This window comes from Asterias amurensis, chromosome 18 (assembly GCF_032118995.1).
Source record: "Asterias amurensis chromosome 18, ASM3211899v1".
In the NCBI taxonomy this organism is placed as follows: domain Eukaryota; kingdom Metazoa; phylum Echinodermata; class Asteroidea; order Forcipulatida; family Asteriidae; genus Asterias; species Asterias amurensis.
The window spans coordinates 11,368,027-11,380,129 of NC_092665.1; the positions used below are offsets into that span (position 1 = coordinate 11,368,027).

Sequence of the window (12,103 nt, forward strand, 5' to 3'; positions counted from 1 at the left end):
AGCCACCTACTCCTGGGGCTGAAACAGGGTTTCCCCCTTCACAGTCTGTAAAGATGTAAGCATGGGTATGATCCACTAGGAGCCTGGCTGGTCGAGCAGAATGCACTACCATCCCAACTTTTTGCAAGCATTTATGGTTAATTGCCTTGCTCAAGGGCCAAGTGTCATGACTGTGATTCATCAAACCCACACTCTGCTGCTGACAACACCAGGGCTCAATTTTATAGAGCTTCTTAAGCACAAAAACTAGCTAAGAATATCAAAACTATGCTCACTAGAATAAGGTTACCAGCCAAACGGCAATGCCACAAGTACAATTTGTGACTGGTACCCTGCTCCTTTCTGCTTAGCAGAAAATTGTTAAGCAATATTTTCTGCTTAAGCAGCTCTATGAAATTGGGCCCAGAGCAATTGTGTACGGCGACCTAGACCACTCGCCCATGACACGCCATAGAATAATGAAAAATAAAACTTCACAGCGTTCAGGCCCTATAGTTGCCGCTGAAGTTGTTAATTCAAACACGGCCCTCTATTGGAACACAAAATAAAACACAAGAAGACTCCATTCCGGTTTGGAAAATTTTACTGGTCAACCACATGACATGAGTGAAATACAATAAAGAATGGTACATAAATTATTACTGAGCTAAGAATATTAAATTAACAAGGAATGCAACTGTTAAACATGGAAAAAAGGAAAACAAGTTTTGTGTGAAAACCCTTCGTGCCTGGTTGTCAGTGTTGTATTTATAAATATTAATATTTCGATTAATCAAACTCAAACATTGTGTTATACAGTCAACCCTCATTATAAAGACCACTGTAAAAAAAGAGGTTCTGCTTATAAAAAGTACATTCTGGTATTTCTGCTTTTTTCGTTTCTTTGTTTTTAGTGTCCTCTTATAACAACGATCCTGTTAATAAAGTCAACCCCTGTTATAAAGATCACTGTTAAATAGAGGTTCCACTTATAAAGAGTACATTCTGAAGTCCTGAATCTCATTTCTACTCTGTGTTTCTTTGTTTTTGGTGTTCTCTTATAACAACGTTCCTGTTAATAAAGTCGACCCCTGTTATAAAGACCACTGTTAAATAGAGGTTCCGCTTATAAATAGAATACTCTGAAGTCCTGAATCTTGTTTCTACTAGCCCTTTGTGTGTTTTTGTTTTGCTGTCTTATAACAACATTTCTTGTTAATATAAAGAGGTACATGTAATTTGGCCAGTCCCAGTGATCTTGTTATAACGAGAGTCAACTGTACATGGAGTCTAAATACTGGTATATACTTCATGTAAGCAATGCAGTGAACCCTTTTCATGAAATTATGCTAATTACATTCACGCGTGCGTACAGACCCTGTTGGTAGGCAAACGCCTTAGAGTTGTGCACTAAGCAGACACACAATGGCGTCTGCGTCACGCAGCAATGTACCAAACAGCGCGACGTTCCCTCATTTTTGCCAACCAAAATGTTAGAGCGGCACGCGCTATGAACAATTTACATATTTCATGAAATGGGTCCATTCTGTTATTGGTGATAAATATGAAACTAGGTATCTTACAAAATAACTATTTATGCCATTACAGTTTTTCAATAGATTGGCGTAAACAATAACAGTGTTAAACATTCATCATTTATCTATCACCCATGTCTTGAGTTTAACTTTTTCTTTTATATTTTTTTTTTGTAGGTGGCTGTGGCGTTAAAGATAGTTTAATTTATAGCTCGAATCATAATCGGTTGGATGGGGTTATATCTGAAACTCAGTTTACTTTTATGTTACCTTCAAGTTATGAATAGCTGTTGAATATTCATTTGCTTATAAATATTCATATATGAGTTAATGTTTTAAGGTTTGGACCATTTTGGACTTGGTGACTGCTTCTTATTAATGAATTTTTAAGATATACATTTTGGGTTTTCTTCTTTAAATTTCTCTGTAATACTTCCATCATGAATAATGGCGACTTTTGTTTTATCTTTTTGTCTCAACAAGTGAAAAACTTATCAAGTCGTTGAAGGAGCTTCAAAATAATATCAAACCAACCAAATATGATTTTCATATGCGAATTAAATAGCCTTATTTATGCAAATTATATATGCATCCATGGTGCAAAAAAAGAGTAAAAAAAAGGTGAAAGAGAAAAAAAAAACTTTTGGAAATATTTATAATATTAGCAAGAATTTGTATCTTCAAACCAGTTTTATTATTATTCTACAGCTCAGGAAAGCTTTTTACATTTTGCTGTCAGTTTTAATTGTTTTTTACATTATTTTTATTAAATATTATAAGTTGCTTTATACTGCTGGCAAAGATTGCATGAACTTTATTTTCTTTTTTCTTAATGGCAATGGACGCTTGCGATAAAACTAAGGGTTATTGTTTAAAAAAATTCCACAATCACAAAATATCGATACTGATTAATAATAATGAAGACAAGTTTTTACCAGACATTAAATTCAATACTCACAAACAATAGCAATGTACATGCACAGATGTTTGTATGCCTTATAACATACGAGCTCTGTGTTTTCAGGTTCAGTCTGAACAGCAATTTCAGAGATGGAGATTTCAAATTTTATTTGTACATTCATAAGTTTTGTCCAGTGTAATGCACATATCATCAAGACCCAATTTCATGGCTCTGCTTACAGTGTTCCGCTTGCCGGGGTTTTTTTTTTCTAAACTTTTTGAGTGACTGGCCAGCAGGACGGACCAGGAGCCGATTTCACGTAAGTCCACTTGCGCAACATTTATGGCGCAAGCTGCTCCATAAACGTTGCGCAAGTGGACTGCGTAAAGTTTCGTGAAACTGGCTGCAGTTAGCTTGTCATTTCACTAGTCCTCCAGCTTTTTCAAAAGTCCATTTTTCATTTAAAAAAATTGTTATGATTTTCAAAACATAGGTAGCCAGCAGGACCACTTGGTTAGAATTCTGACTGTTCCTTGAATGTCTAGTAATGTTTAAAGTAAAGGCAGGTACAAGCAAGAAGATTCAGCTTCGCTATCCTGTGAAATAGTCAAGAAGCCAGTAGAATGGGCCACAGAGAACAAATGTATACATTTCAGAGTCAGATGAGGTTGGGTACCATATTACAGTAGACTCACTGATGTTATTTTTTATTTCATTTCAATTTTGATTGGTGCAGCTACACAAAGCACCCTCAACATCAAATGGGGAAAGCATTCGGCAAAATGCAACACGAGTCCTGAATAGTGGCAACATAGTTTATATATAAGCAGACAAAAATATATCCAGCAATTTTACTTGGTACACTCTTTCTAACATACAACAACTGTACAAGCTAGAATTGTCTTTTCATTTATACTGTGTAGTTACAAGTTACAACAATTGGTGTTACATGACAAAGCGACCTCTCTTCCAATATGAACTAATAAGAAATTTCTTTCAGGGGGGAACCATCATTTTTTAAACTGGGTAACAAAACACTTTGTAAAAACATGGTAGACTTTCATAGAGCTGCTGAGCAGTGAAGTAATGCTTAGCGAGTTAAAGCTGGTCACAGTGAAGTGGTGTTTTAGCTGGTCACCATACAAGCTTAGGGAGATTTCTACGCGCTTACCGTCAGCTTAACAGCTCTATGAACTGGTCCTATGTAATGCTATAAAGATTTTCTCGAAACACTGATTACTCAATTACCTACAAAATACCAGGAATTTTAACAATACCTTCAAATGACTTATTACTGGTGCTTCTACTTCATTTAAGAAAAGTGTACAAGAAGAAAAAAAAAACGCAAATTGCACAAAATTTTGACTGTAGTTGGAACGGAATCTAATATAATATCGGTATTCCTCGCACATACATGAAACTTTCGTAGGTGGATTCAACAACTATTACTGAAAAGTTCCTTGGACTTAAAAAAAAAAATACTTTTCCACGACTTGGAATATGTATCTAATTTTGACTTTTCCGTAACTTAGATTCGGTCTAACAACTGATTAGCACAGTATTATTTGTACAAATATACATTAACACCCAACAAGATATAACCTAGAAGTTGGTAAAATATGTAAAAGATTGTTGAAAAGGAATTCCTCCTGCGACATACTTATACGATTTGCATGCAGGATTATCCGCAAAAAAGTCTGATAATTGTAAATAATTATTACCTTGTGATTATGGTTAAAATTGAAGCGAAAACTCAAAACAAAACTCCTTTTACAACACGGGTGTATATCTATGAATTTTATACTTTCCTTTAAAATCCGAGTGCTGACGTTTTCTAAAAATCTAAACAACTATGAAATACATGTGCTTTAAATATTTGTTAGATAATATAAGCTCTTTACACAATATAGACTGTTCGTTATTTAGAAACTTTGAGAAAGAAAAAAAGGATGTGGAAAAAAATTGTAAAAGATGACAAATTATAGGAGTTGTTCTTTTTTTAACGAAGAAAAAAAAACTCATCAAATTATTCCTCTTCACTTCAAGGTTATTCTGAAAGTTTCTAAATACTTGACAGATATTTTGTGTTAATTTTCTTTCGTTTTTGTCGGTGAAGGAGAGCTGAAATGTAACTGTAGTTCTTCTTTTAGTTAAACAATTAATGAATTGTCTTAAATATTGCTGCAGATATTTGTTTGTCAGTGCATCCATAACAATTAAGTCAGAAAGCACCACATTTCTTAAACTACACTTTGATGTATGCCAAAACAACAACAGAATTTAAGAAATAAATTCAATAAAAGAGTTTTTTAAACGAGTCTTTCTCGAATGAGAATTTTTCAAGAATCAACTGAAAGATTTAATGTCCACATTTGATGCACAGTTCATTTCAGGTTTAGCAAAGGAAACAACTTAAGATATAGTTCTAAAAATGAAGTGCAGCAGAGAGCATCTAAAAAGATTTCTAATTTAATTTACGTAAATCGCTTTAAAATGCATGTCCCTTATAAAAATAAATAAAAAGCAAAACCTTAACGATTAAAACAGCTGATTTTAACTTGAACGATGTTATTTTTTAATAGTTTTTTCAATTATTATCTTACAAGTTATTTCTACTTCGCAGTCAAATTTTATCGTAGAAATGAAAAGTGCTCTTACTCCTTAATCTTACAAACAAGTGTTTTAGAAAAAACCCAACAACGCTCGGATTTTTAAAACGTGCAAATAATTTGTCATGGATCGTCTTTTTAAAATTTATACATATCCCATAATGCCCTCCATCGACAAGAACCTCAAAACAAAATTAGAATCTGTTCGTACTTGCTTCTATTTTAAAAATTAAAGATTTATCATTAATCGTTAAAAATGTACACTAGAATGTTTTGCGTCGTCTCAAGACAATAAGGTCATAAATGCAGTTTGTATGAACTTCTTAAAATTGCTGTTGCATATTTCGGAGCTCCTTGTTAACGGAATTTATTGATCAAGAGTGTTCTCCAAAGTAATCGTTGGTAAAAAAGAAACAATCAGTTTCTTTGAAAAAGATTTACATATGGATTTTGCTTAAATTTTTTCCAACTTGTAACAAAAAAACCTCACTTATTGACTTTTTGGTTATTACGAGTATGAAATTGCAACTAACAACCTTCAGGCGTGATTTTTTTTTCTTGGGGGAAAAAAGTAGGAATATTTGATAAAATAAAAGGACTGAACTCCATCTGACATGTTAACATGATGTATAGGCTTACTGGCTTTGAAAGACTTTTCAGTCTATTTAATCAAAATTCTTCAGATTTTACCTGAGGGCTAAGAAATCAGAAATCAGATTTTCGTAGGAAGCAGGCCTGATACTTTACAGAGGCAACGGAGGCGATTGCCTCCTTGCCCCTGGTTAATGCCTTGGTGCCCCTGAAATAATCAAGTAGAAATTTACAATTTCTTCACAGGGTGACCTTTACCAAAACAAAAATGCCTTGGTGCCCTTGCCCTTTTTAAAACAAAGCAAACAGGCCTGAGGAAAAATATCATGCCTTGACCTTATAGCACTGAGACGACGATTTAATGTAATGCTCAATAATGCCTTTAGAGCTACCCGCTAAAAAATTGAATGTCCAGTGAAGCAAGAGTTAAAGAAAGAAACATCAAAGGGTGGGGGGGGGTATTTTTTGACTCCCTTAGAATTTGAGAGTAGAGTCGTCCCACTCAAGTTGGGTGCCTTTGATTTCCACATCGATTTCTCCGGCTCCATCTTCGTCGTCATCGTCCTCGTCGTCATCGTCTTCGGAGCTGTCGTCCAGGTCATCTTGACAACTGTCATCGTCATCTTCATCGCTGGAGTCACTTTCTATACCGATGTGTGTTTCCACGGGCTGCGAGTGTGTGGGGGAAGACAGAAAACAATCAATTAGAATGAATTCTACTTCGGGGTAATTAACTGAACACATTAAAAATTCTAACTTTCTTTTAAAGACCCTTTAATGCTACACTTAAATACATTTTTAAGACTGAAAGTAAGTGAATAAAACAGGGGACAAATAAAAGATAAGATAAGATAAGAACTTAAACTACAATACATCTACAATATTGCTCACATTTTACTTTACTTTTTTTACATGTGGCGTTATTTGGTTCTCTATAAGCTCCATTCAATTTTTTTTACGACCTCAAATTACAAAATTGAACACATTTAAGGCCTAAATTTTGTTTCTTACCAATTCTTTAACGTTTCTTTTAGTATTTGTAATACTTGTTTAAGGATCCGCAGAAACCATAAAATGCTAGTCACAATGGTGAAGTTTACAGGCAGTTTCCAAAAGAAAACATTATACAGGTATAGTATTTGGTAGTTGTGAAACAAGTATCGGTACAACTTACATGTGGGTCATTCCGTGTCAATTCAACACGCTTTTGGACCTGACCCTCACGGATTTAAATGAAATTCGGTGTGCTGATTGGACTCCCTGAGAAATGCCCAAATCCCAAATTTTATGTAATTCGGATCATTATTTTGGGAGATACGGCTTAACGAACTTTTGACTAATTAGCATGACCTGCTATGTTTGGACAATCATATCTCCAAAAGTAAAACACCTACAAAGATAATACTTACATCATTTTGAAGCTCTTGACATGGCCCACATTTGATAACATAACATCAAAAAATTTCCACGCACCACCGAAAAAATACGCAAAAATTTGACCTTTGACCTTGATTTGCGAAAATGCGTATTTTTCAAAATGCGTAATTTTTTTATAAATGCAAGTTGAAGATGTAAGCAACAATATTCTGAAAAATTGTGAAGGGCACTCTTACAGTTTTTTTGTTATGATTTTTTTAACATTGGCTAACAAGGCCAAAACCATAAAAACGCATTGTACATGTACATACATGTATGTACATGTACATGTACAGTATTATGTGTAGTTATGTGTACATGATACATGTACTTTAGAAATTCAACATGTTCAAAGATAATCATTCACATTTTGAGTTTCACATTTTGATGTTAGTACGAACACAAACTGAATGCACTCCACTAGATCTGGCAAGGATGCACTGCTTCAGCCCAAGTTCAGCAAATTTTCAGCAAAACTTTCAGGAGGATTGTTTCCTTGAAAAGTTCAAACACTTCTTTCAGATTACAAAGAACAAGATGTTTCTGGAGATGTTTCTTCTCACCATCAACAGTAACCGACACAAAGTCTTTCATCCATGGCATTTGTCTGCTGACGGACTCGAACAAGTAAAAGTCTCTCACAGTTTGCACCATTTTTAATGAAAGAGATTTCCAGCGCTAGGGTTTGGAATGGAAAGCATTCCCTGCTAATTCACCAGTTTCTTTGCTTTTCTTGGCATGTAGTTTGATGCTCCAAAAATAAACTGCTATTCTTTTGATACTCCAACTCACTGGTAAGACGGTCAAGACTTGAACTTTTTCACTTTTCTTGGTCAAGGAATGAAATTTTTGTTTTAACTGACTTATCATCTCACTTTCATCATCACCGAACTGTTTTCCTGGAGCAGTTTCCAGTTTCTGCTTAATTGTTGTCTCTATCTCTTAACTTTGTTTTCCATGTAACTTCCATGAGCTTTCTTCTTACTTATGATAGGAGATACACCAATAATTGTCATAGCCTCATTGATAATGTTAATGTCGGTATTTGGCTGCACAAAAACATCCTGATGTGCAGATGACATTGATGGTGCCTGAACTTCTGGATCACTGCTAGAACTTTCAGTTGTTGAGAGTATTTTCTCAGGCGACAATTCAGATATCTTCTTGCGATAGCCAGTGCATAAACTGTGCTCGAGTGAAATGAAGACTTGGATGCTCCAATATAAACCTTTCTGATACCTGCTCTAAGCCTGCTTTTTTTCTTGCTGTGTGATTTAAATGGGTCACAACACATTTTTCTCTATGATCCATCCTCCAGGGAATTGACTTTTAAAGCACTAAATGTGAATACTCTGTACACTGTACATGTACAGTGTACAGAGTATTCACATTGTATTGTATAACATGTATACAGTATGTCTGATACACAGTGTCTCCTATATTAAATCAAGTGGATGAAATGAATTAGCTCATTAAGTCATGTCATGAAACAGACTTTTGGACTCCACATTATTACCAGGGTGACATGGTTTTTAATGTGCGTATACACACTACCACACAATACTCTGTACACTGTGTACATTGTGTATGTTGTACAATGCGTTTTTATGGTTTTGGCCTTGATAGCCAATGTTAAAAAAATCATAACAAAAAAACTGTAAGAGTGCCCATCACATTTTTTCAGAATATTGTTGCTTACATCTTAAACTTGCAATTAAAAAAAAATTACGCATTTTGAAAAATACGCATTTTCGCAAATCAAGGTCAAAGGTCAAATTTTTGCGTATTTTTTCAGGGGTGCGTGGAAATTTTTTGATTTTATGTTATCAAATGTGGGCCATGTCAAGAGCTTCAAAATGATGTAAATATTATCTCTGTAGGTGTTTTACTTTTGGAGATATGATTGTCCAAACATAGCAGGTCATGCTAATTAGTCAAAAGTTCGTTAAGCCGTATCTCCCAAAATAATGATCCGAATTACATAAAATTTGGGATTTGGGCGTTTCTCAGGGAGTCCAATCAGCACACCGAATTTCATATAAATCCGTGAGGGTCAGGTCCAAAAGCGTGTTGAATTGACACGGAATGACCCATGTACATACATCAAACTAAATTATAGGCCTAACAATACTTTAAAAAAACAGCAACAATAATAACAACAATAAGGAGCCTTAAGGAAGAGCAAGGATCATACGAAAGACCCTTGAGATCTAAGGCTATGGGCCTTAATAGCCCAAACTCAAGGAGCTTCCAGCACAAAGGAAAATGCAATCTTTCTTTTGCCAGATAAAAGATTGTAACATCTGCTTCTAAGCATTCACAAATATAGGGGAATACACAGTGGTCATAATTGTCATGGCAACTATGCAGGGAATATTTACACTGAGAGTGGATTGATTGATTGATTGATTGATTGATTGATTGATTGATTGATTGATTGATTGATTGATTGATTGATTGATTGATTGAATTTATTTGGATAAAAATATAGTAAGAACACGCCAAAAATACATACACAACAACATAAGAAAAGACAATAAATTAAGACAATCAAAAAGAGAAATACAAAAACACAAGATAGAAATACTGCACAAAATTATTCAAGGATAACCCGAAAAGCCTAAATAACTTAAGACTTATTTCCATTGGGGTCCTTACAGAAAACGGCAAAATCACAAATGCAAAGTTTTAGTAGGTTTTTTTTCCATATCAAAATAGCAGTCAAACAAAGTCATTAATAACAAACGAAACCGCTTTCACAACAATAGTAAGAAAGAAAGATAACAAATAAAAGCACATAAGTTAACCTTTACTTAACATAAAAAAGGATGTAATAAAATCAATTTCATACATCAACACTGTATACTGTATCAATATTTCAATTAATCCATCCTCCTAGATCGGAAAATACAGTAGCTACAGTTCAAGTTATCATAATTTCACTGTGTTTTTCACTTTCGAGGCTTTGTGAAAAGAAGGCAATTTGTTTTCAGGCAACTTTGTTGCACACTTTTGACAGAACCAGCAACCTTTGTCTAATACAAACAGTGCTCTCTATCCACCCAAAAACATTAAGTCAGGGAGGGCCCAATTTCATAAAGCCTGTAAGCACAAATACTGCTTAGCACTTATTGCTAAGCAGAAACAGGTTACCAGCCCAAATTACATTAAGTTTGTATTGCTGCAGCTGGTGCCCAACTAAATGTTTGCTTAGCAAAGCAAATTTTCAAGCAGTATTTTCTGCTTAACAGCTTTATGAAATTAGGCGCTATGCCGCCGATGGTCAAGAACAAATTGCCTGTAGTTAACTGCCTTGTCGTGTCACAAGACCAGTAAAATAAAAATGACATAAGTCACAAAGGACAATGACTATGACAACTCACCCCTTCCATTGGGTTTACGGTGATATTCAGAGCGGAGTCGTCCCAGTCAAAGTCTTGCTGGTCGTACGCACTGTCACGGTGAGCTGCGTAGATACGGAACACTCCTAGAACGATCATGAAGACTAGGAAGCCCACGCAGATGACAATGACAACTGTCATGGCTGTACCTAGAGAAGGTGACAAAATAAAAGGTACATTAAGATCAAGAAGCCAAGGAGGATGGACAATTTTGTCGCAATTGTCCTTGCTCTATCTCTAAAACTGGATTCAGACAGGCATGCCAGAGTCGTGCCGAGCCAAATAGATTTATAGAAGTATTTTATGAAGTACAAAGGCTGAACTATGTACATGAACACATGGTGTAGGCTTCAAGAGACTTTTCCAGTACTACTACTTGTCGTACACACCCAACCAACATATGCCCACATAATGCCAGTTTTTAATCAATTGTCTTCACTGAAATGTATACACACGCTCCACAGACTAAAACACAATTTATAAAACTACCCTCAAATATAAAATAAATCTTACCGATATGTCTTCCCTAGATACCCGATTAGAAAAATTTCACCATGACCATCTTAAAAAGAGAGGATCCTCAACAACACAGCCCAGACGGCCGATAATCCAAAATGGCCGACTTCTTGAGCTATTGATTCCAAGCAACGTGTGCAATTCCCAGCCTCTTCCTTCTCAATGCCAAAGCGATTTCATTCACGCACCAGCGCCTAACCAATATCACATATGATTGGTCAACCATGACTGAAGACTTCACCACCACCGGCCAATCAATGAACACCTGACCTCAATACTAGACCACTGATTGGTCAACGTACAATCACATTTGCATATAAATGGCCATGCAAGTGGTTGTTTATTTTCTAATCTCATATTAAGTACCTGCTGGTGGGGGATTATGTCATTAAGGGATTAAGATTTGTTTAATCATCCAAACTTCTTAAGACAACACTTTAAGCAACACCTGATATCTTCATGAGGTTGTAATGATAAACAATTGAATACAAAGGGCTGGCATTAAGATGCAGTCTTCAGGACCATTGTTTACCTGTTCATGTTTGTTGTGTTGTCATTCAACCTTCAAGAAAGGATCTACTAGGGTTAAACCCGCAGGCCATTAATTTTTTTTTGCACCATTGTTTACATAAACACAAGTCCCCCAACCAGCACAAACAACCATAATAATGTTGATCTTCACAACACTTAAACATGAGTCATAAAGTTGCACAATAAACAAGCAAACAAACAAACACATTCTTGATCTGCCTGAAAGGCTACAAGCATAATACCACCATTATTTCTCCATTATACCACAGTCTGGCACAGGTAAGTGGTCACACAACAGTCTGAAAATGCCAGCTAAGCACAACATAATTATGGTAACCCCAATATGTTTACCATTACAAATACCATGTCATATGAAACTACTTGCGACTGGTATCCTGCTAATTTTTACTTAGCTGGAAATTGTTCAGCAGTATTCTTGTTTTTAAGCAGCTCTATTAGGCCATGATTAGGCCGAGAGCATAAATCACAACCCCCAAACAATGGTGGGGAGGGGGGGGGGGGGGGTAGTGGAGAGGAAACCTTTTATAACTATTTTACTCTTCTTTGTTTAAGCAAGCCCTGTTTGGATGTAGTAAGACTCAGTGGTTTAACCATGGTTAACGA

At 35.5% G+C, this 12,103-nt stretch overlaps 1 protein-coding gene across 2 annotated transcripts in view; it reads right to left on the reverse strand.

Moving 5' to 3' along the window:
• Positions 1-565: 565 nt before the first annotated feature.
• LOC139950280 (calsyntenin-1-like) overlaps positions 566-12,103 on the reverse strand; it is a 95,606-nt gene continuing 84,068 nt past the window's right edge. For both annotated transcript variants that reach the window (XM_071948902.1, XM_071948901.1), the window contains exons 15-16: positions 10,415-10,581; positions 566-6,284 (exon numbers count right to left, since the gene is read on the reverse strand). In XM_071948902.1, the coding sequence (XP_071805003.1) occupies positions 6,090-6,284; positions 10,415-10,581 (362 nt within the window). In that variant the 3' untranslated portion in view covers positions 566-6,089. The remainder of the gene's footprint in view (positions 6,285-10,414; positions 10,582-12,103) is intronic.